General features: G+C 34.1%; 1 protein-coding gene across 1 annotated transcript in view; it reads left to right on the top strand.

Annotated features, from left to right (window-relative positions):
* UNC13C (unc-13 homolog C (C. elegans)) overlaps positions 1-26,562 on the top strand; it is a 103,458-nt gene that overhangs the window by 28,953 nt on the left and 47,943 nt on the right. The window contains exons 8-16 of the mRNA XM_009994427.1: positions 1,692-1,919; positions 3,943-4,084; positions 13,503-13,672; positions 15,549-15,664; positions 16,643-16,806; positions 20,005-20,155; positions 23,243-23,311; positions 24,067-24,156; positions 25,149-25,277. Of these exons, the coding sequence (XP_009992729.1) occupies positions 1,692-1,919; positions 3,943-4,084; positions 13,503-13,672; positions 15,549-15,664; positions 16,643-16,806; positions 20,005-20,155; positions 23,243-23,311; positions 24,067-24,156; positions 25,149-25,277 (1,259 nt within the window). The remainder of the gene's footprint in view (positions 1-1,691; positions 1,920-3,942; positions 4,085-13,502; positions 13,673-15,548; positions 15,665-16,642; positions 16,807-20,004; positions 20,156-23,242; positions 23,312-24,066; positions 24,157-25,148; positions 25,278-26,562) is intronic.

Genomic DNA, 26,562 nt, shown 5'->3' with positions numbered 1-26,562 from the left:
AGTACTGTATTACTACAGCTGTTGATAGACTGTCAGCAATACAGGATGTAATAACAGCTGCAATAAATAATTTAGTATAAATAGAAGACTATGCTGATTTTTCAGCATAACTTAAACGAGTTCCATTTTAACACATATTCCAATTTTATCTGTACTGTCTCAAAAAATACATTATTGCTTTTCAGATTGTGTCTATGGTTACCATTCAATTATTATGTTAATCAGTACTTTATGAAGAAGGGCAGAAAATAAGAAAAAATGAAAAATGTTACTTTCCTGCATCTTGCAAGAACCACCTGCAATGCTTTCCAGACAGCTCAGCAATCATCTTTTTTGTGATAAAAACACTAGAGAATTCTTTAACTGTCATTCAGCTTCATGGCAGTATTTTAATAATTTTTCTACTAATTCTTAATTGTTTAGTGTGGAAAATCCTTAATTATTAGAACTTTGGTCTTCCACATTCAAAAAAAATTGGTACTCAGACCAAGAGATTTTCAAGATTTAGTAGCCATGGAAAACACCTTGAAGGAGCCGTATAATTCAGGCTTATGACAGTCTGGAATCACTGGTATCTGGTATCTCATCGCATACTTTTCCAATCTTATTATGCCTTTCTAATTCATTATCTATATATAGATATTGGGGTTTTTTTTGTTCTGGGAAGTGCTAAGAAACATTCAGATAGAATGAAACCAGTAAAGAACACAAAGCGTAAAATATTCTGCAATATTTCACTGAGATCTTTTGCTGAAAGACCATTTCCAGCTTTTTAGGTGTGTTGATAATGTCTTTTTCAGCCATTGCAATCTGAGAGTGTCTCAACAAAAAAATGGCATGAAAATAACACAATGATTTTTGGTCTGAGAAGGAACTGTGTTCCTCTTTAGCATTGAAATATCTGAATTCTAATTACATAGTGAGTTGTTCAACATAATTTGTCAGCATTTTACTATCTATTCAAAGTGAACAGTAATACTTTGATCACCCCACGAGTTGAGGATGGCTGGTTGGAAGGGTAAAGTACTTAGTGCTGCTAGTGATAATGAAGATGACAATCATAACAATAGTGCCTAATGAACCAAGTATGGCTTCTTGTACCAAAAAGAATGAAAATAGTGATAACACGATGTTTTTGTTGGTGGTGGGTTATGTTGGTTATTTGGTTTGGGTTTAGTTTTTTTTTGTTTTGTGGGGTTTTGGTGTTGTGTTGTGTTTTGGGGGTTTTTTTGGGGGGGTAACAAAAAAAAACACAAACACAAAACTAAGAAATTATTTGAGGAATTTTTCACTTATACATTATTGAAACTTAGCTAGTAACAGAGGCAAAGCACAGACCAGACAGACCCAGATACTGCATGCTTCTAAACACCCTTCTGGAAGAATCAGTATGTCTAAATATGTAAAAAAAGTTACTCACATGTACTGATTAGTACTGAATAGTACTGAATCAATAAACATTTCTAGGTATAACACATAACTGATTGAAATTGAATATTAACTTGTCAAGTTAAATTAAATCAACTAACTATTTTAAATATCACAAAGAATAAATAAAAGAGACTTGATATTATCCAGATTAAACGTTATCTTTGAATACTGCAGTACCAAGAATTGGCTGGAGACTACAGGAGAAAACAACTAAGATAGCAACATTTTAATAAAAGTATTGACCTTTTCTCTCATTTCAGGAGCTGCTGAGAAAAGTTCAAAACATGGTGCAGAAGATAAAACACAGAATATTATTAGTGCTATGAAGGAAAGAATGAAGATCAGAGAGAAAAATAGACCAGAGGTGTTTGAAGTGATCCAGGAGATGTTTAATATTTCCAGAGAAGATTTTGTACAATATACAAAAGCAGCAAAACAAAGTGTTTTGGATGGAACATCCAAATGGTCAGCAAAAATAACCATCACAGGTAAATTTTCTTCTGAACTATTTGTTGTAAGAGTTCTTTCTTTCCAAGTCCCCTGGTTCAGGAATAAGATCTATTATGATTACAGGTGGAATTATACATGCTCTCACTAAAAAAATTTACTATTAGTAATAGATTTTTTTGTGGAAGTCAAAAGGTTGAATTGAAAAAAAAATAATAAATGCAAATATTATTTCATCTTTATCTCATCTTTTTTTTTTTTCTGCTTTTGTATATGTTTTATTATGTACATTATGTATTAATACAGTGGTACATGTATATGATTAGTAAATAAGTAAATGTATTTGGGTTGCATGCTCAAAAATATTTACTATAATGCTTCTAGATTCCATGGCAGATTTTTTACGTATTGGGGAAGGGCCATTGAGAGAATTGCTGTTTTTATTGCTGCAAAGTAAGCTGGCCCTCAGGAGAGAAAGGAGAAAGCATTTGTCAAGTAGACCATGAATTAATTGCTCTGTGAGAGTTAGTAGGTGTGGTTTTAGTTACACGTGTCTCTGTAGTTGAAACTAAAGCTGAGGCAGTACGTAAACTGTCCATGGAGCTGAAGAATAAGATATGTGCCTGAAGAAATCTAGGGGAAACCTGAGATTGAGATGGATTTGGAAAAAGGGAGGGCATTCTGGAGGTTGTGAGACAGTGCATGAAATCCTTAAGAATAGCTGTTGAATTTTGGAAGTGTCACCAAGCACTGAGGACATAGAGAGGTATGTCAGGGAAAATATTTAATTCATATTCTTTCTTTTAGTTCTACTTCTAAATGTTACTCAAGGGATACCTTGTACAATATTAGGCCAGTACATTAGTTAAAAATTCTGGAAGACATTTTCGAAGCTGGGAACTAACTCTCCTGCATAAATAGGAGTGAAATACTTTCTACATTTTCTCTTTGGATTTACAGGAAATAGGAAAGACAAAAATTGCTCTATTTCATTCCCAGGAGTTAGTCTTTTCAGGAATGAGATATGTAAAAAAGTAACAGAGACTTACTTTTTTCACTGAAGTCAGTAGATATGGCAGAACCCACACCAGGGGTTGATCTACTGAGTAAGAAGGTGTTCTTTTTATGCAATTGTTTTTCTGAGCATACTGAGGGAGCTTCATTATTCAAAATGATTGACATTAGAGAATGTTAACTAAATGTTATCACTGAGATTGTTTAAATAATGTGTGCAAAATAATAAAACCAAGCTCTGCTGGTGCTAGGGACCACGGCAAGTGTTTATGCTGCAACTCTCTGGGTTTGGTAGGCTGCTATTTGACAGTTCTGCTTTCTTCTGTGGTTATGAATTATGATGGAAAATAAAATTGTGTGTATTTGTCACAAAATACATATACATTAATTATACACCCACGTTAACTGTCAGAAAGGCTGAGAAATTCATAAACAGTTAATGATAATTGATCTGAGCTGTCACCCTGTCTGTGATAGAATAGGAAATATTCTGCAAATCCTCATGGTTCATCTCTCACATGAGGAAAACAAATGAAAAAGTCATAATCATGCCCCTCATGTTTAGTTTCATAATCAATAGTGAAAATTTTTGGAAAAATGATGTTTCATTTCAGAAAATTTAGTTTGTATCATTGGAAAAATTTTGGCAAGCAGTATTTCTTTGGGGAGGGGGTAGAATGGAAATTCTAGGGAATTACTATACACAAGCCAAGTAATACAGCACCATTATATTACTTGCCACGCTGACTAAACCATTTTGAGATGAATATCTGAATTATGCATGGCAGTAAAAGTATTTGTTTTGTGCTCTTAGTGAATCCTTAAATTTATTTCTCTATATCTGTACATTTTATATAGTCCAGAAGGGTAGTTACATAAGTCTTGTCTATCTCCAGAGTAACAGATGCTGGAAAAATTTATCCAGAAAGCTTTGTTTCAGGACCCCTCAGTTTGAGGGCTTTGTTTCCTGTTGCTGTTGTCACAGTCTCATTTATTTCCTGGCAATGAAAGCTATGAAGGCTTAAGCACATTTATCTCCCTTTGTTGCAGTTCTTTGTGCTCAGGGCTTACAGGCTAAGGACAAAACTGGCTCAAGTGACCCATATGTTACTGTGCAAGTTGGGAAAACCAAGCGAAGAACAAAGACTATTTTTGGAAACTTGAATCCAGTATGGGATGAAAAATTCTATTTGTAAGTATAAAAGATAGTCTTGTTCTTGTTTGTTTGGCTTGGGTTTTTTTTTAATTTACATTTAGAAAATGCAATGCTCCCAAGTGAAATAATTGATTTGAAAATACTTGTGTCTATACTATCCATATTCATAGTACTGGTAAATCAGAAAGTTACGGAGAGAGCATAGAAGTTTTTTGTGACTTTATCGTGTACTAGTTGTACAGCTCATAATTACATCTTTGGGGAAATCTGTTTTTCAGGCTACTTAAGTAACAGTTTTCAGACTGACCTTACATACCAAGTGCTGGCATTCTAAATGTAGGCACTATGTCTCCAGTACTGACTTTGCAAGTTAAATGTGGTTTTATTCAACATTACAATTTTCTTTGGTGAAACTGGGGAATTTGATACTAACAGGTATGCTTCAGGCTCTGGGCTGGGCTGTTTATGATGTCTATCCTTTCCAAGACTAAGTGCTGTCCAGAAGTGTGATATGATCCTCCTGTCTTCCTTCTTTGGCCACAGCCTCCGAACCAAATAGAACAGAGTTTTTCATCAGCGTATCATCACAGCTCAACCCTAACTGATGTTTCAGCCTGTAATACATTAGCTAAGGTTTGAATATGATTTCATGCAAGTTCTAGTTCTGGCAACATTCCTAGAACTTCTTTCAGAAAGCAATGTTACAGTACAGGAAATTCTAATTCACAGGTACTATACTGTTTCTTTCCTGAAAATAGTTCCTGACTGAGAATGTGACCAATCTGATAAAAGTATCAACTTTCTCAGTGTTATTTCTCTACATGTAGGAAAAGTATTTCAGCATTTATTCTTTTTTCAGCTTGATTACTATGCACCACAGTATGTGATGTGCACTTAACTACCGTTTTTCATGTCAGTCAAAGATTCTGAAAGGCTATTACAAACTTTAGATTTTCTTTGGAAAATTGTAAGTGAAAGAGGACTGTTTATTTAGGAATTTTTAAAAAATTCTTCAGAAGAGTTCCAGTCTACTATGGAAGTACCTACCACAGCATTATCGGTAATATTTTATGGTAGCTGTGTGAAAACACTGATATAGCAAGTTATGAACAGAAGAAATTATCACAGTAAAAAGGAGTATACAATTTCAGTGTTCATTAAATACCACAGTTGTATCTGAATTTTTAATGAAAATATATGCAAACTGTTGACATATTATAATCCAACTTTTTGTTACTATGTTATGAAAGTCTGTTATGTTTACATCAAATAGTGCTATTCAAAACTGGATGTTTATTTGATACAACTTGATGAAACTCTTGATGAATCAGTGAGGATAAACATGATGTGTCACTTTTGTAAGCAATGCTGAATTCATGAAGCAGCATCAGAACAGCTCAGGATCCTGCAGACTGCCCGGTCAAGATGCAGAATCTCCAAGTTAGTCATCATGTACAACAGAGTTTCAAAATAATCACCTCAATGTAAAATTGTCTTCAGGCTATAACCTGTTTAGTTTCTTCTTACATTCCTTTCCTCCTGTAAGGAAGATGTAGGTTGTCATTACTCATATCTACATAAACCATGGAAAAAAATTCTATTAGGGTTCAGACATTTGAAATAGAGCTCTGTTTTCTTCAAGACGGTGCAGTGTCGTAACAGGTTACCTTCTTATCGTCTGGCACAACAGCTTCTTTCCCTTATGTTGTTTTAACTAAAATCTGCTGCCTTATTACTGAGGGGGTTATCATTTCAATAGTCACTTTGAAAAAGGTGTGACCCAAGATACTCTTTCTATTTGTCTAGAACAGGTAATAGGTAATGTAGCCACATTAAACATTGTATTCCCATTTCATTCACAGATTCAAAGGCCAGTACTAGAAACTAAGAGCTAGTTCAGAAAAAATGGAGATTCAGAAACTTTTTACAGGCTTCTCCTATACAAGTAGTGTTTTTTTCCCCTGAGTTATTTGTGTTACTGAAGTAACAGTTGAAGTGTCATACTTCACTGAATTACTGTGAGTAACCAAACATAGGAGATTAATAACTTTCTTGAATTTAATTTTATGTGTTACATAGTGCCAGAAGCTGGAAGAGCAATTCAGTAAATTTGGTATCAAGTTTAAAATTAATTTAAAACAGGGCTACTGTTATCCCAGGAAAATTGAAAATATTCTGATTTTATTTTTTTTCACCCAGCAGCATTAGTATCATCTGCTCTAGCAATAACAATCATAAAAAAACCCCTCAAACTCTACTACAGCATAAATCTCCTGAGAAACTGCTTTGAACTGAATACATTTTTTAATCCTTTTTTTAGCACATGTACTTTCTAAAGTAGTGATCATCCTGCCTTATTTGATGCATTGGATTTCAATGGAAAGTATATGAGAATTTCTAAAGTGTATTAAATAAACTATAAATATTTAACCACAAGATTAAAGCTGAAGTAGATCAACATAATTATTTCTGTGATTCAGGAAGTTTCATGTAAATTGGGCTGTACTACTGATAGTTGATTGTCCTATTTAAAAATCAAATACTAATCATCAGTATAACTCCTAAACAATAAGTTGCAGGAAAAAAAAAAATCTTAAAATCTTACAATCATATATTTACCTGCAAGACCAAAGCATTCATTTAAGTCTCCCCATCTTTTTCAAAATAAGGACTTGGAAAAAACTTTGGTTTCCCAATGTGCATTTGCTCTGTCACAACAGATAAAGTGAGGGAAGTTTTCTTATTTGCAGAATCACACACAACTCTAATATGATTGAATGACAAGCAGAGAGTAAATGTTTCTACCAAAACATAATGTATCCCTCTGTTAAATGACCCTGGGATACTGTAATGGATTTTAACATGGGAATTAAGAAATCATAACTAAATTGTAGTTTATGTACAGCTGCATGCATCTCACAGAAAAAAAACATGACTATCAAAGGAAGAACACATCTTTCCTTGAAATGTGTAATTTTTGTACACAAGATAGGTAAATAGACCAGCAGGTGCTCTTTTAATGAGTGTAATACAGGTGGCAAGGGCTTTGACCCTTTCTTTGGCATTATTAGAAAGGAGGTACAGAGCAGTTTTTATTTGTTTTCAATAAAACATCAGGAATAGGAGAGTTTATTCAATACCAGAGCAAATTAAGAGTCTTGCAGCTGTCATCTTCCTTATTCTGGTTGAGTGGGCATCTGATATGGGAAAAAGGACTGTATATTTATTTTGAGTTACAAGAAAGATGTATTTTGGCTGTATGGTTTCAGCTTTGTATAAACCTTTAGATCTATACACTATTATAAATCCTACCCACTTTTATTCTTTTCTTGACTCTCTTCAAGAATTGGTTGCTGAAATACAGAAATTTGCTTTTTCCTGGCAGTGTTGTCTAGCAAGCACACACCTCTCAAGTGCCTTGCAGACTTTGACGGTATCTTTTCCTCTGGCCACTCGTTAACACCTCAGATACAGTTGTATAATATAGACATCTTTCTTTTAAAAGATTATTATTTTACATTACTTACTCTATTTTGGCTGTCAGTAGGCCACAATGTGGCTCTGAAATACAACTTCATTGAATACCTGTTACTTGTTTCAATGCATGAAACAGCAGCAAACAGCATTGATATAAAGATCATGCTAGTTAAAGTCTTTGTGTTGGTCAGAGGAGCTGTTCGACTGCTTCATATTTCAGGTATTTCAGTCTAGACTTTCTGATGAAGTAAGAATTTCTGGTAGCTATTTCAGACATCCAGCTGTGGATGTGCTTTCCTTAGAATTACCTTAAAGAGCAGGACTCAAACAGTGTATTTATACTGCAAAAAGTAATTGATGGATTCTTATGAAGCAATACTTACTATAAACAGCCATGTAGGGGAAATAAATAGCAAAAGACCTTACCAAGGTCCTTTCCTACTGTCATTTTATTGGTTAACTCTTTAAATGGTGTTTCAGTTTCCAATGATATCTAAGTACAGTCTTGTGAGAATTCTTGAAACAGCTTAAGGGTTATGTCATAAGCAAAATTATATATCAGATAATTAAATTACACAAAACCAATTTGGGTAATAGAAACCTGAAAATTAGTTTTTTGGATTTACTCATTTGCAAAATTCTCTAGTAAGCAAGATGTCTCTGAGAGACTAATTTAAAAACTGTATCTCACAGCCTCAGCCCAAAACAAGAGAGCAGAACACCTCTAAGAATCAATTCAAATTATTAATTTTTTTGTTCAGCAATAATGTTTTTCATTGTCACAGTACAGCATGTTTGGTTTGACTCTTTTTTTCAAACTGCTGTCAATCCAGGTTAATTTTATACAACTCTATTTTTGTTATGACAGAGTAAAATCATGCAAGAAAAGGCATAATTAGTCTCATTCTACTTTTATCGGAGAGCATGGCCCATGACTACACTGTTAACAAATTGAGACTGCCCAAGCTAGAGAAGAGACAAGCAGTGGAGGTAAGGATGTCTTCAAACACATCCTTTCTCCTCCAAAGATGAAAGGAATAATCTATTTTCTATGCTTACTGTTATAGCAACACATTAAGAAGTAATAGGCACAAATTCCATTTAGAGGGGCTTAAATCCATCTCCAGAAAAAATCTGTCTACAGTGGGGCTAGCGAATTACTGGAATAGGTTTCCTGAGAAACTATGAACCTACCTCTGAACACTTAAGAACAGAGAGGAAAGTCTTTTCACAGCAATGCCATGGACATATCTGGTTCTAGCTTGCAGTAATGGCAATAATAAAAAACGTGGGTAATAATAGCAATGAAACAGCTTCCTGAACTTCATTCTCCTACAGTATTCTGTGATTGTGTGATTTCTTAACAGAGATTTTGTCCTAAAAGTATTATCAACTTCCATTCCCTATCTAGACCAGATGGCATCCAAGATATTTTAGTATAAGGAAATCAAAATTAGTAAGAATTTAGAAAGGTCCAACTCTTGGATCGTTCTATGTGCATTATCTGCTATACAAAATGTGTTTATTTGTAAGGGGGTCTACAAAAAACTATCATTTGGTATGGTGGGGGTTTTGTTTGTTTTTGTTTGTTTGTTTGTTTTGTTGTGTGTTTTTTTAAATCTGTGCTACATTTTTAACAACTTTTTCGCACACATAGTTTATGCAGCCAAGTGACACCTTAATTTTTACCTGTTTTCTAATTAGGTCAGTGTTGACTTGCTGAATGAATATAAGACTTAAAAGAACAAAATACTATCTTCCAAAATCTGTTCCTTTAATTTGTGGATGACATCTAAGGTATATGTAATGGTCTACAACTAAGCAATATTCATCTGAAATAATATATGAGTGCTAAGTGTATCTATGGTTAGTCTACTGAAGTGTTATGTAGCATGTTTTCTTTACATGCCTTAAAGACTGTATGTCCAAAAAGAATTCAGGTGCTTCTGTAACAGGCTAAACAGAAATAGAAATTATCAGAGAAACTGAAAACAAAACACAGCAAAAACCAAAGGTTATGTGTTTTAGTTACAGTAGACCATCGTGATTCTTCAGCAAGTGTTCTTGCATAGACAGGCTGGCAGTCTTCAGCTGAAATTGCCTATCAAAACAAATTAAAACATCTTCAGGTTTGTCCATCAACGACCATACTGACTTTTGTGGATCTTTGGCAAGACGTGTTGGCTCTGAGTTTGACGTTTCTGGAAAGTTATGTAGGTGAATATTATTTGAATCTTGGAAATCCTCATTGGAGGGCGAAGAGTATATTTATGGAAGAAACTTATCTCACAGTTTGGTATTTCTTTATAACCACTGTTGGAAATAAAAATGGGTGCCAGTGCTTCAGGACAAAAAAACCCAACAACAAAACAAAATAAAAATATAATTAAAAAAGCAACAAAAAACCCCCACTAAATTAATTTTTAAAAGGGGGAATGGATACTGAGAGAGAAGGAGGATACTTAGAGTGATTCAATCTGTATGTGAATTGTTATAATAGTTATCACAGATTTAAAATTAGAGTAAGAATACTATAATTATTCTCTTTTTTTATAACTCTTTGTTCTGTCACTTTTGAGGGTATTTTTTAAATAGAACCTGGTCATTATCTGTAGCACTGAAAAGGTAGAGTATTTTATTGTAAAAATTATTTTATTTCAGTTATATAAATAGCACTTCTTCAAGAGAAAAAACCTTTCCACCTAGACTAACAATGCAGAGTACGAAAATTTGTTAGCACATGTAAGAGCTTCTACTGAAGATTACAAGGAAAGAATAATAATGAATATATTGCATTTTGACAGAGTAGGAAATTAGTGTCCATAAATTCTTTACTGTCTTCTTAGTTAATTTGGATTTATGTCTTTACTGAAGGTAGCATAGTATCAATTAGTTGTTATTTTAACATTGGGTGCAGATCTCTTACATGAGGTGTAGAATCACATTATGGCACTGCACATATTAAATTTAAACGGGGCCACTAGGAATGATAGTTTATTATTACATTTTTTAAATTACTTTATCATTAGAATAAGCAGGAAGCACTGTGAGTAATGTAGAATCACCAGATTGTTGATAAATTATTAAAACTCTCTTCTGTCTAGCATCTCCAAATACACTGCAGCTTTTCCAGCTTTCAAAAACATCATTGTCTTCATTCTTTCTGTGTTAAAGAACAATTAACATTTCACCTTCCTTTATCACACCTTAGTGAATGCTTTTACTGAGCATACAAAGCAGAGTGTCTAGAAGAGGAACACTGAAAATAGCATAGGTTGTCTTTGCCTTGAATTTTCTGGGCTGATTTTACTGGACTGAGTCAGCAGAAGTAGGAATCCCACCCAATGCTTTTTGCAAAGCCACAGAGCTTCTGCACAGATGCTACCAGTGACTCAAGGAGAACGTGCATCTCTAAATAATGTTGTTTCTGAGAGACTGGGCAGGTAGGTAGAATCATGCCCAGTCCACTCTGCAAATTTAATACTAAATCTCCCTGCTGTCTAACTGCCACAAGGCAGGCAAGTAGAAATACATATTCACCCCCCTTCCATTCTTGCATCACAATTCTATGTTTTAAACACAAAGATGAATATGACAGTAAACTCCATTGGTTGCTGTAGGTCTCACGATGTTTCACTGACCTAAGATTAAAGGAGAAAAAGATGTGGGAGAGATAAATGAGAATATCACAGAAAAATGCAGTAATTTCTGACCACCTGAATAAATATTCCTTAACCAGCTAAGTGTACATCAGAGGGAAAGGGGTTTTGTCTCAGGAGAATGAAAATATGCTATTTGTACTGCAGTACCATTTCATGACTTTTTATATGCAGCATCTCCTTCAAAATCAAAGCAGGAACAATATTTCAGAGATATGGTGATGAGGGTCACATAAATAACCTCACCAGTGATGGATCTCCCTATGCCACTGTAGAAATCCTGTTTAATATTTCCGTTGGGTGCACAGCTAAATGCAATTCAGGACTGTAGCAATGATAAGGAATAATTCTGGGCTACATTTTAGGAAAATTAAATAGTTTCTTGGTTTATCCTTTTTTCATAAGGCAAAGGTGCTCATTTGATCCCTCTCTGTCTTCCTATACATTATATGTCGTTGCCACTAGCTTTTGAATTTTGTGGTTAGTCAGAGAAATACCACAGATTGCCTAATACTACATCCATAATGTTCTATGAAAATATGTGGTGAGACAGAGATGAGACCCTGACAGTGTGCTCAATATGAGCCTGCCCCAGGATAGACATCAGGGAGTCCCTATGAAGGGGTAATTTATGAAATTACCAGTTTCAGGACAAGATTCAATAAGTGATTGTGGTTTGTTCAATATCAGGGAAGCCAGTCATAAGACAAAAGGAAACCAGGCTTCATTAGTTTTACTAATGAAAGAACAACGTGGTTTTTAATTACTAGAGATATCTGCAATGTTAAAATTTGGAATACAGGCAGTGACATCCTGTGATACTGAATGATGTCAGTGAGTCAGAGTAAAAACTGTGATTGTCATTTTTAGTGACTGATTGGCCTTGACAGTAATAATACCATTTAAAGCACTTTATACTTCCAAAGCCCATTACCACCACTAATTATTTCCTAGAACACCCCTGAGGGTTGCCAGTTGGGAGATAAGTTATAGTATTGCTGGTTTAATGCTGGAAACTGAGGCAGATCACTAAGCGGTGTTTGGAATAGAATTCAAGTAAGAATTCTTAATCTAGTGTCAAACTAAGACCTTGCTGAAGATGAAAATTTATTGCTGCACTTTAAAGCTACATTTAAAGGTAACCAAAGATTTATAATATTTAAAATATTTTTGTAGTATTACTCAGTGGTATTAAAGAAACTTGATTAGTACAGATGCATAAGTACGATGTGACCTGTAACACATGCCAGTCTGTACTAGTCGTCAAATGCCATCAGAAAGTTTTTCAATAGCAGACTTTTGCAATCAATGTTAGGATATTCCAATGAAGTCATCAAAAGTCAACACTGACCAATAGTAAATAGTCTTCCCTGTGGCTTATAGAAATAAACAGCAGTAGAGTTTCTTTTCCATTTCTGTGCAAATATATGCAGGTAGGAGCTGGGAGTAAAAAACTTTATCCACTGGGAACTCTGCAGATTGCAAGTGGAGCCACCTCACACTCACACATCCTGTAGTTTCACAAATCCACTCAATTCTTGAGGGGTTAGAAAGCTACTTAAATTTGCAAGGAATTTTTTTAGTATGTGACAGGCTGTCCCTACTCCTCCTCCTTACTATGGAGAAAAAAGTATTATATCTTTTAAAGAAAACACTACTTATTTCCCTAGGTTTTTTTTGGTTGCCTAATTTTTCTTGCTCTGCATACTTGACACTTTTTTTTTTTTTTCCAGAAATTTGCTGCCATGTACTGGAAAGATTTTCTTTGATTTTTTTAAATGGAATTTTCCCCGCTCTCTGCCTTTTTACTTCCTTCCCAGAAATGACACTTTTTTTTTTTTTTTCCAGAAATTTGCTGCCATGTACTGGAAAGATTTTCTCACTTTTTTTGAATTATAACATTCTAGGCTACTACTGCTTTTATTGTCTACTCTATGTGCTAAAACATAGTATTCCTAAGTGAATAAACCTGAGCTAACTGTATCTTTGCAAATATAATTGTTAAATAATAACACTGAGATGTAGTAATTGTAAATTAATCATTCTAATGAGTTCATGACATTCCTAAATACAATCCATATGTATATATAATTCTGTCAAGTTAATATCTTTACTTTCTCTTATATGTAGTAACTGTAGTTTGTCCCTGGAAACGTGGTATGACCTTTTATTCCACTGAATATTGTAGGTTCTTTGTCACTTCATGCAGTTAAGCAACTGTTAAGCAAATGAAAATGAAGACAGTTAATCAGATGGCAGTACAAATGTATGCAGCATATGTATCACTAATGTTTTGTATTTTATTATTATGTTTACAGTGAATGCCATAACTCTACAGATAGAATAAAAGTGAGAGTATGGGATGAAGATGATGACATCAAATCTAGAGTAAAACAGCATTTCAAAAAGGAATCAGATGACTTCCTTGGGCAAACAATCATTGAAGTAAGAACACTGAGTGGTCAAATGGATGTATGGTATAATTTAGGTATGATTCTTGATGATTTTTTTTTAAACAAATTTAGGTAGAATCTCAGCATGTGTAGATTTGGGATTTCAAATTACATAGCTTTGGTACTAATATGTAACTTTAAAAATCTTAAATTTCACAGGCTGATTTGAAAATGAAAGATATTTTCTTCATTTTGATTCAGAGATATGACAATTACAGAGAGAAGACTAGTCAGAAAAATATATAAGAAAAAGATTTCATTTTAATGCCAAATTAAAATTGTGTAAGAAAAGCCAACATTTCAGACTAGCCCATTATAGGCCTAATCATCTTTGTTTTTCATGGTGTTTGCACCTGCGGTTCTTCATGAAAATTGATTGCTTCTATTTTCTGTTCCAAATATATCAATTTGATATGTTTACATGCATATAATTTGATACATTTACATGCAGAGTCACAAACTGAGGGCAGGCTGCTGAAGCTTCCAGTGCTCTCTCTTGTCCTTTATGACTGCACTTTCTTATCCGGACAGACATTAAAAAGTATCATTCTTGAAACCAGAAAAAAATAAAATGTGTTCCAGAATATATCTCCTTTATATAAATCTAGGTATAGAAATGTTATTTAATTCTAAAAATCTCTTTGGGTGCACGAAATAGTCTGGAGTAGCTTTTTAAAAGTCAACCTCCTATATTTTCTAGCAAAAATATGATAGTAACATTTTTATCTAGGCTACCTTCTCTATGAAAACTTTGAGTGAATTATGTGACAATTTTCTGATGTTGTAGACCATGTTTCCTAATCAAGAGTGTTTCCCTGTCTAGTGTTTCATTTCCCAGTGCATTACATAGATGTGTCAGGGAAACATGTTTTCCTATTGACAAAGAGAAAGCCTTGCTTTATTTCCTACTAATAATGAGGGTTTTTTTAAAGGTGAGATAATTGAGTTATTATGAATTTTGAATTTCATTCCTTCAAAAATGTTAAATACTTTAACTGATAAAAATATATAATTATGATTAAATTGGGTTTTGAAACAATTCTTTCTGAATTTATTTGACTGGAAGTAGTTTAATTGCAAATCTATTTTTCTCTACAAAAGGAAGAATCTAGAATGAAAGCCTTGCAATCAGCATCAAAAAAGAAATATTGGTAAATGGCTCATGAGAATTTTAACATTGAAAAAAATTAAAATTGCCTATTTTATTCTGTTGCATAATTGACACAACTGTAAGGTGTTACATCCTCAAAACAATTCGTTTTGCAGAATACCAGTTCTTATTGATTTTACTGTTCATCACCAGTCACATCACAGTACTTTGTGAAAGAACCATAAAAATTTTAATATCTATTGACTCAATTATACTGCTAGAGCAATTTGGAAAAGAGAAAATTGGAGGAAAATATTAGTAAACCCCACAATGAGTGACAGCAACTACTAGTGGAGATAGCACAAACAAAGTTCTTTGTTTAATTTTTTTTCATATAAGATTCAGCTTAGCTCTGTCATTGTGTTCTGCTAAAAACACTTGTGGATTTCTCAGAGACATAGTAGTTCAGGTTGTTCATAACTAAAGAAAACTATAAATAATGAAAATAACAATAGTACAGATATCAGACAGAAAATTAAAATAATTTCTATTGAAAAGGGAAAAGTGTTAAACAGAGCACTGTGCAGCTGGGTTTGCGTTCAGCAAATGTATTAAGAAAGAGTATTTACTTCATAGTTTGATACTCTGCTTCATGGCCTGAACTGTATTTGAGTTATTAAATGGAATTCTCTTGTTCGCAACAGCAGGACTTCCTTGCTTTAAAAAACATTCTTATTAAGCTAGAATGATTTATGAAAGCTTTTCACTTGACATAAATGTATTCTAGGTAGTTACTAATGTATTTTTTTCCTGCTCTTCAGAAAAGCGAACAGATAAATCAGCTGTCTCTGGTGCCATTAGACTGAAAATCAATGTTGAAATAAAAGGAGAGGAGAAAGTTGCTCCCTACCATTTGCAGTACACCTGTCTACATGAGGTATGTCGAAGCTAAATCATGCTATACAGAAATTGCTATTCAGTTGTAACATGAATAAGAAAACAAAGGCTACAGAACATTAGGAACACTTAAATAACTGCTGCTACACTTCAGAAGTTTATTTTAGCTTTCCCACTTCGTATTATTGATGGTATATCAGGTTTACAGTCAGAGACAGAGAAACATCAGCAGATCATTCTTGCTGGTAGGAGTTACAAAAAGAAGAGATGAAGTCAGCTAAGAGATATTGCATATGTTTTGACTTGTGAAGTAAAGGGTGAAATTCTGTTACTTCAAGGTAACCCACAAGGTAGTTATGGTCCAATGAGAAAAACTGAAATTATTTCAAAGTTTTGGGGTTTTTTTGGTCACTGAAAATAGGAAATCGTATCTGCAGCTGAGTCTGTGAGTACATATATGGAGGAAGCACTCTAACATTAGCATCAAATTAAATACTAGGTTTGGTCCTAAGGTTGCTGAATGTATTTTATTGTATGCCTTTCATTCCTTGAGAAGCTTCTGCAATATTACTGATTAGGTTTCCTGTAACTTATGGTTCTTAAATAATGAATTTGAAATTTATTGGTCACAGATCCAGTTAAAATTGAAGCACTATGTAGTAAGCATAACATCATTATTTCATTTATTAGCAAGGGTATGTGACAAAAGAGAAAGTTTCTGCAGGAATTTGTTGCAGTCTTTCTGTTAAGTTAAGTGATGTGACCTTATTTCAAGGGTATGTGGTAGAAGAGAAAGTTTCTGCAGAAATTTATGTTGCAGTCACAAGCCTGGACTACTGGATTTCCGTTACAAAAAATGTGGTTCGTGTCTTGGTGTTTTTTGTGATGATGACTAGTTAGTGCCAGTCTTCGAGGGGGGTGAGCAACTAAGTAATAATTAACATATTGGTGACTAATATACTTTCAGAATGCCACTTAAAATCTGAAAATTCTTACTTGAAATATTTCTTACATTTAGAATCTATTCCATTACTTGACGGAAATTAAATCTAATGGTGTTGTAAAAATCCCTGAAGTGAGAGGTGATGAAGCCTGGAAGGTGTACTTTGATGATGCTGCACAAGAAATTGTAGATGAATTTGCAATGCGCTATGGAATTGAATATATTTATCAAGCTATGACGTAAGTGTTATTATGTCTGATTTTCCACTCTTCTGTCAAGAATGTCTTTCAGGGAAGTAATGAGTTCCAAGCCCTCATGCTTTTATTTTCCATATCTTTCCCATTTCAGTTTTAAAATTCTTGCTGTCGTTTTTGTCCATCTGATTCTCATTGAAGTGTTTCTCATTTGCAATGGAATTAAGATTTAAGCATTTTATAAACTGTTACAGGTAGTACTGCTAATGCATTTCTTAGTCTTTCTGATACTGATATGTGGCAAGGATCAGAAAGACTTCCACTGTTCCACAACATGGTTTCATGTAGGACACCAGCAATAGCTGTAACAAACTCCATAGTATATGGAAATAATCATGCAAACCATTTTTAACAGTATTAGAACCTGTTACTACATTACACATACTAAAATGTTTCTGATAACTTTAGAATAAAGCATCACTGATCTTAGAGGCAATGCAAGACCCTCATCATGTATTCTAAATCTGTCCAGTGAAAGGTTCACCAGTGAAAAGGGCTATATATTCTGCTTTTTCTGCAGCTATAGAAAATCAGAGAACTCTGAATGAGTTATCTACAGGAGCAATACAGATTTCTTTTTTCCTGTACAAAGCTGATATTATGGCATTTTTAATCAGAATATGTATCCCATTTCCTCAGTCTCTTTACGTTACATCCTAAAAGAATTCATAAGTATGGAGGCACACAATCACATGAAGTTTTCTTTTGACTGCTGGGCATAATGACACCATCTCCTATTGCAATGCACATCTTTCAATTTTGTAGCTCATTGTGAATTATTGTACTGCGTATCTAAAAGGAAGGTAGACGAGGTATTTGTAATGTACATGTCATCAATGGTTTTTCTCCAAGGACCTAAAACAACATTGCACAGAATAATTAATTAAGCTTGACAGTTTCCCTGTGGTAGTGTATGTCTATACTACATATGGAGGAACTCATGCATCAAGTTTCATTTACATTGGGGGTTCCAAGTTTAGCTTTTCTTTCACCATGTATGTCTTTGCATCTTGATTAAGCTAGATTACTTATTAAACATCCGAGAATTACGGTTTTCTAATTTCATTTAAATTGGTATGTCATTTTTACCAAAATGTTAATCTCTAAAATGATGGGGTTGTTCCTGCTGTGTCTAAATGGATTCAGGGTTTTAAGAGATGAATTCTCAAGGGCTATTCATGCCAAGGGAGAGCATTTATTGCTGTTTTGCTTAGGAAATAAAACAAGACTGATTTTAGCCTTAGTCTTTTCTCTTAACTCCAGCCCCACTAGCTGGTCATCTCAGTACAACATGGCTGCATTTTAGCTGCACAACCTCAACCGAAAAATTAGTTTGAAGTCTCTTTTACTTCATCTCTTGATGAATGCGATTTTCTGTAACATTTTCCAGAAAAAGTTTGAAACTGATTTGAGAAATTCAAATATAGCAGAAGTCAACATGGCAAAAATAGCAACATAATTGACGTGTGAACATTTTAAAAGCTTTTTAATTTACCAGTATTAGAAATGGACAGTTTGCATTTTCATATAAAGAGGATGCTAACTCAATCTTAACTAAAAAATTCTAGCCAAGCATTTTAAATTACAATACCTACTTTGTCTTGTCATCTCTTAGTCCTTGATTTCTTCTATCCCTTTGCCACCAAATTTCCTTGCTGCTGATTACTGCAAACCAGGGATTTGAAGGCATGTATAGTAAGAAAGTGAATGTTGTAAAAAGTGAATGTTGGTAGTCACAGGTAATTTACACAGGAAATAAAATACAAGATTTTGTTGCCCCCATACCCATGAGCAATTCCTATTTGATGCGTAGGCCACATTCTGTTTAAGTTAGGAATAAAATCAGTAATTAATTTAATCTTGAATAATACTTGGATAAGAATATACATATTCACATACACTATTTTGCTGATTCATCTGCAGACATGTCTCTCTGTAAGAGCATCCAGACTGATAAGAAGAGTAGTGAAGATACTAGGTCTGCCATAGGGAATTTCCTTTTGGACTGTATGCTGTTGTATTTATTTTTGTTTATGAGATCACCTTTTTCTCCTGAAATTTCTTAAATGACTGGGAGAAAAATGTAAAACTTCTTGATTTGGAAAATAGAATTATCAGATTCCGTTTTGTAACTATGTGCTCCTACTAAAAGAAAAGCAATTTTCTACCATACAACAGAGAGATAATTTGAATGTAATCACTTGGCCCAAAGGAATATTGTGTAAGCATTTTATGCATGAGAATCCAGTGCAGAATATTTCTATTGCATGTCTCATGATAACATTGTAAATTAAAATGTTTGCATTTGTAAATGCAAACCTGACAATGCTTTTGCAACCCATGATCCAGACCCCAGAGAGCATCTACATGCTTCTTATACACTGTATCAGACTCAAGTGAGTTTTAGGGTGTTGCTGATGAGATGCTCTTCTGTCAGAATGTAGGTTTTATAATTTATATTTGTAGTTTTAAAATTACCTATTATATAAAGTCTCAATGCTAATGATAAAGCAGTCTTGATCCTTTTATATATGAACAGACAACACATGCTGCAGTAGGAACATATGCCATTCTGCATTTTTCAACATAACATAAATCTGATTAAGTCTCCCTAAAGTACCACTTTCTAGAACAATTTGACAGCCTGTTTTGCTATGGCAATAAACATGATTTCAAGTTCATGCTGGTGGCTTTGTCATCTATGACCCTCTTAGTAGACCCTGGTTATTTGTTTCTGGCTTTCAAAATTATATTTATACTTATTCCTTTTATGCCCAGAAATAATATTTCAGAAGTATAGCCTTGATTTTCCAAATACATTGAGTGTTCTCATCAACTGCAATTGTGGCTTCTCAGCAAAGATAAACAAGAATCTAGATTAGTTTATCATTTCAGTACTTCAGGATGTTTTGCTTTAAAGTAACTAAGATGATCAGATCATGTTTTTGTATTTAGTATTAAGAGAGTAAGAAGCAAATGTGTATCTGATGTGTTCAATTTGAAAATATCAGAGTACAACAAATGGCAGTTATATCAAACATGCCTGGATTTCCTTCATGTATCTGCACAATTGGCTGTGAGGTAGCTTGAAAGTTATGTTATTGGAGCTGAAATGAAGTTGTGGTGAGAGAAAGAGCAGAATCTTTGCCATCTTTAATAACTGTCAGTTTGTTTGAATTGTAGGCACTTTTCCTGTCTGTCTTCTAAATATATGTGCCCTGGTGTTCCAGCAGTTATGAGTACATTGTTGGCCAATATAAATGCTTTCTATGCTCATACGACAGCAGCAACTAATGTATCTGCCTCAGACCGGTTTGCAGCTACTAACTTTGGGGTAAGCAGACTTGCTTTGTTAATAGAATACTAGTCTTTGTATTTTTTCTTTTCTCTTTTTTTCCTTTTTTTTTTTTTTTTTTTTTTTTTTTTAGTATATGATACCATATTAACATCTAAATTCAAACATTATTTAAGAGTTGATAATTTTAAAGAGTAAGAGTTGCTGTTAGCTTTTGAAAATTTTACCCTGTGCCTTTACAATCAGTCACCATAAAACTGGAAGAAGATACTATTTGGCTCCTTGTATAGCAATATGGAAAGCATACAGGCTAGGAAGCACTGGCACACATGCATAGTACTAAAATCTTCAACAATCAGGTTTTGGTTTTATTGCAGTGGGGCTTGCAAACTACTAATTGGGCTAGATTAAGTCAGTTGTAATTGTTTCCTTGGGGTATGTGTCATCAGTGAACTCATGTTAACCTAATGGATCGACCCATAAATACTATTTTTCGCTCAAGAGCCTGTAAGGATGGCCTCTTATTTTTCATTAAATAATAGTGCATTTTCCGAGTCCTGGATTTAGGAATCTAAAATTTTAGGAGGAATACCAGGTTCTCAGGATATGGTATCTGGCTTTGTATTCTGAGTTGTTCACTTACCCTCACTGGGGAGATGACAGCAGGAACAGAGCAATGATTCAAAGATGTTGTTTTCATATCTCTACTGCTGCATATTATATAGTCAGAGATAAACATGATTTGATGCAGAAAAATGCATTCATTCTTTTTTATTTGTATAGCTGTTATTTGTATGGCTGATACCAAAGCCATTTTATCTTTAACATTTCATTGATATGAAATAAAATATTAAACATAATTATGTTTAAATATTAAACATAATTAAGTACAAATTATAGTTACTTTAAGTAGCATTAGAGGTACTAATTTTTTTTAAATTATTTTTAGTCATTATTTTGAGGTCTATTCAGTAGGGTTTTTTGATAAATACTTACTCTAAATACCAGTTTATTTTTCTTTTATGTTAAGTTTGCTGGAAGTACTCACATATGAATGTTCCAAGGGCTCAGCCTTTAGTTTGGAGACATGTTCTTGAAATGAAGTTTTATGTCCTGCACCTAGAGGTTCGCTTGGAAAGAGGAACATTGATTCAATACTATAAAGTAAAAAACTTGCATAGATTAAAAGCACTATCACAGTATTTATTATTCAATTATTGTATTACCATGATAGCACAATATTGCTCTGCTCTTATTCAGGTATTCTTTTATGAGATAATCAAGGGTTTATTATGGAAAGACTCTACCCTTATGTTGAAATAAGGGTACTCTTTCAATATTCAAGCTGCGAGACTTTTGAGTTTGATCCAGCTTTTGAAACTTAGAATGGTTTTGCTGCATCTTTTTTTTTTTTTTTTTTCCCCTTTTTCCCCCATTCTTCTAATGATCAGAATTACTTTTATCCTCAGAGTGGATGGAGATTAAGTCCTCTCTCTGATGTAAGTGCCAGTTTACCTTTGACGCAAATTCCAATCCAATTCGTAGTTCAACAGATGGATGGAAACTCAGTAGTAAGCATTACTAATAGAGATTTGGAGCTCTTTTTTCAATTGACTTGTAGGCAAAATATTAGATTATTCTTCTCTCTTAGGTCAAAAGGCATTCGTTAGTGGATAGCTGCACATCATTCATCAAAAAGAGCAACTCAAATTCAAGTCCTCAGGCTACAGCTGGGAAGGATTTGGCTGGCTGAGTATTTGAGTACCGATCTATAACAAAAGTTCCTTTTTGACTGATCCCTTAAGGGAACTGTGCCAAATTAGTGGCTTTTGGTGTGGGTTAATGCTCCACTGATGAGAGACAGTGCACAAAACCCCCTATTTTCTTGTTTGTATCAACTGTATTTTCAGGGATGGTGCATTCTGAGAGTCTTGCATTCTGAGAGCTGTCCGATCTTGCTGCTTCCACGAGCCTGCTGCTTTCACATAGGCTAGCAAGGATTTCTGCACAGTTTTGTGCAGTGCACTATGGAATGTGTTCTAATGTAAAGATTGATAATTAGAAGCTCTCATTAATATTACTTGAGAATAGCACCACTCAGTTGGGTGTTTCACAGCAAAATGTTTTCACTGCACCTTCATCTATCAAGATAACAAGTTAATCTCCGTATTTAAAAGGGAAAACTGTAACTGCATAGTATGACTTAGTCTGCATAGTATGAGCTTTTTCTTACAAAAGCCCCTGCTATTGTAGTATAATTTTCAATCATACTTTTACATGAAATTTGTCTGTGAATGAGAGTCATTAAAGGGAATGCACATTAAAGGGAAAGGGGGAAGTGCTTTCTTCAAGAGTGTAGGCTATTACAAGGCAAATATAAAAATTTAAAAATCTTATCTGTTTAATAAGCCTTGCTGACATAACTTAAAACATTGAATTTATTATTTCTTTTCTCCAACAAAGGGAAATGGTTTCAAACTGAAAGAGGGTAGATTAAGACTGCATATTAGGAATAAATTCTTCACTGTGAGGGTGGTGAGACACTGGAACAGGTTACCCAGAGAAGCTGTGGGTGTCCCTTCCCTGGAAGTGTTCAAGGCCAGGTTTGATGGGACTCTGAGCAACCTGATCTAGTGGGAGGTGTCCCTGCCTATGCAGGGGTGTTGGAACTAGATGACCTCTAAGGTCCTTTCCAACCCAAACCATTCTATGGTTCTGTGGTTCTGTAACTTTATCCAGAATTTATGCTATTACTACATTTTTGTTCAGAAACATCAGGCAATGCTGTTCAATTTCTAGATATATTGAGTTATTTAACAATGTATCAGTCATTAAGAAAGGAAAACTCTGCATAGGAAGGTATGTCACCTCACTAATGTATTGCATGGCTGCATGGTAGTGAATGCATAACAAGTAAATCACAATATAGGACAGAACGGGAAAATAAAGTGCTAAAGTACACATTGCCTTGGCCTTGAAGCATAGATATCTCAGACCAGAACATTTATATAAAACAAAGGAAACCACTCTCTTTTTCAAATAAGAATAGAAAGCAGCTTTCTAAGCCCTACCAATTATAGGCACCTGCAAATTCTAATGCAACATGTTCTTGCGTTCTTTTAACAGAGGGAAAAGTTCATAAAACTGCTGGATCAACTGCACAATTCTCTGAGGATTGATTTATCTAAATACAGGGTATGTACAACCTATTCTATATAGTGACAAACACAAGTGTTTTTTCATTTAAATATCTCAGTGTGCATTATCTGCTTTAAAAAGTTTTAGAAATTAGTTCCTCGCACACTTGTCCCTGGTGGGATGGTGGAGAAAAATTGAAGGGTAAAAGTAAGAAAACTTGTGGAATGAGATAGAGTGAAATAGATAAAAGAAAATCTACACACAGAAGCAAAGAAAAACAAAGAATTAATTCACTATTTCCCATTGGCAGGCAGGTGTTCAGCCATCTCCAGGAAAGGAGGGCTCCATCACACCTAAAGGCAGATATGTTTATCATAAGATCTTTTAATCTTGAAGAATATTATCTTCATTAATCTCTCTACTGCATTTTTGCCTACAAGTGACTTATGCACTATGGAGAATGCATAAATTATTTTCATTGGCAACAATTTTCATTGAGAGGTGGGCCCATGCCAACCTCAACCCCTGCAGCTGGGTCGGTCTTTCTGAAGGTGTTGGGTTTTTTTCCTCCATTAATGTTTTGAAACTCTCTCTTTCATATTAGAAATACAGGAGAATAATCAGAAGTATCCCTGTTCATGTCAAAGGGATGCTCATCACTGACTTTCTCACAGGCATAATTTGGGTAGCATGAACACTTTTAAGAAGCATCTTGTTTTTTCCTAGAAGGTGTTGGTTTGGTTTTTTCTCTAGCTGTTGAAGGATCTTACCTGTAACTCCAGTTTCAATTATTTCTCTTGCTGATTCACCAGGATAATTTTCCTGCCAGCAATCCTGAGAGACTCCAAGATCTGAAATCGACTGTGGACCTGCTTACCAGCATTACCTTTTTTCGAATGAAGGTATTGTCTTTTATTTGCACAATGACTCTGAAAAAAGTGCTGTTGCCTTTTATTTTCCAGGAAAAACATACTGTATTTAATACTCTTAATTAATCTCCTTCAGTTTTTAATTAAATCTTTGAAGTAAACTCATTCATACTTTGTATTAACAATGTGGTAAAAGCCATTATCTTTGAAAATTAAACAACTGTATTCTTCTTTTTATAACTATTATTTTAAAATTTATCAAGGAAAAAAAAAAGCCATTTTAATTACTGTAAAGTCAAGTCACATAAAGTAAACTCAGTTGAACACCTTAGGAACATGTTTTCCTGGTAGTATGATAATATCACATGCCAAACAGCAACATAGGTCTGATAACTCTCCTTCTTTTAGTAACTCCAGATCTTGATATACAGGTGGTCAAGTGCTGAAACATTTTTAGAATGGAATGGTACACACTGATACTACTGGATAAAAATACAGAAACACAAAACAACATTTGTCACAATACCATGTGATTTCACTGGGTTAGGCACTACATAAAGAGAAATAATTCATTAAGTTGAAGTTCCAATTAGTGTATCCTAAAGTCGAGTAAAAAGCTGAACCCTTTGCTTTAAAAAATTAAGAGCTACTTGGCTGATGTTCTCATTCAGAGGAAAGTACATAATTGTATGTTTTAATTATTTCTTAAACAATAGATTTTTTTTCCACTAGACATGGAAATCCTAAAGATATAAACCCTTGGGCATGTATGCCTCTTTCATCACATCAATAATTTTATTCAAAGAAAACTTAGTGATACAATCTACTTGCTTCATTTAAGTATGTGTTTTAGTGCATCTTTAAAATGAGATTACATGAAGTCAACACAATTTAAAATATTTTTATCATTACTATATTTCAAAACCTTTCATCCTGTATTACAGAACTACATTCATTGCAACACTTGGATTTTTTTGTGTTCAATCTAATTCTGGCATTCTGCCATTTATTAAATATTTTATTAGGTCCTTGAACTGCAGAGCCCACCTCGAGCCAGTACTGTAGTGAAAGATTGTGTAAGAGCCTGCCTGGACTCAACTTATAAATACATTTTTGACAATTGCTATGATCTCTACTCCCAGTTAGTGGATCAGGTAAGGCAAATATGAGCATGTTTCATACTGTTGTTTATTAATTATTGTTATATTTATGGGAGAAAGAGCAACACATTTTAAATAAACACACAGATGGCTATGAAGTCTAAAATATGTAACAAGATGAGTTTCAAAATTAATGTCTTAAATCATAATTTAGTAATCACATTGGACATGACTGTAAAATTGTCCACTAGCTTTAGGGAAGATGACATTAGATTGAATGCTGTTCATTTCAGATTCATAATTGAAAAATAATTTCAAAAAACCTAATGTTTCACTTCAGGAGCTTTAGAAAAGAAGCATTATAATTTGCTGTAAGTTATACTGTCTTTCCAGCCTTATATTTTAACTTCTATGATGCATACTTGGATCTTAGCTTTAGAAACGACTTCAAGAAAGTAGAGAATTAATTTCTAACGTTTCTTATTATTAGTTCATCAGGCTGAATTGTCAAGGCAAAATAATAATAGTATTTGTCATATTCCAAATGCTATGCAAAAGCCTTGAGAATGCTTTTTTTTCTAGAATATAGTCAGTTTATCCTGTAAGTAATGTTAAAATTTAGAAATTTGTACCTGAAAAATTATACAACTGTCTGAAAGAAGCATCATTGCTTTGTTGCACTGCCTCTTGTTCTTTACTTTTACCTTCTGGGTGGCACACTGGAAAAAAATGGTATTTCTGTAACTATTCCTGCCTTGAAAATGCGGAATTGTTTGGCAAATGCATTTTTGCTGTGTAGTACATAATAGATAAGAACAGTCATACTACATGATATATGACATAAAATTTTATCTGAAAGCACGTTTAACCTGAATCCAAAATATGAATTTCCGTATTTCAGGAGAGGCAGTGCATGCTATATATTCAGCTTCTCTGAAATAAGAATTTATTTTCTAATGTTGAATTCCTGTTAAGTGAGAAAACTTATCTCTAACTCCCAAAGTTTGAACATAATTTCTTACCAGCATCCATGGGCATCCCACACTCTGAGAGCTTGTGTATGTTCCAACAGCTTGCTGGAACGCATAGCTGTGGAGGTTTTCCAGTGAATCCATGTGCATTGCAGACTGGCTTGTGGTATCACTGTTATAATAATGAAGCAGTAAACAAATTGTAATTAACGTTTCATTAGCTTTGTGTTCAAACCCCTTAGTTCAATTATACCAGATTCCACCCTTAGGCCTTCTTCATTAACCATTCTCTTATCTCTGCGTGCCTCCCCTTCAGATGAGGCCTTCTCCTCTCAAAGGGAGGGAAGGAATTCATCCTAGCATGGTGG

The sequence above is a fragment of the Chaetura pelagica genome, unplaced genomic scaffold (assembly GCF_000747805.2).
Source record: "Chaetura pelagica isolate M959 unplaced genomic scaffold, ChaPel_1.0 scaffold222, whole genome shotgun sequence".
In the NCBI taxonomy this organism is placed as follows: domain Eukaryota; kingdom Metazoa; phylum Chordata; class Aves; order Apodiformes; family Apodidae; genus Chaetura; species Chaetura pelagica.
The sequence above is the reverse complement of the archived record's forward strand: the minus strand, read 5'-3'. Positions and strand labels throughout refer to the sequence as shown.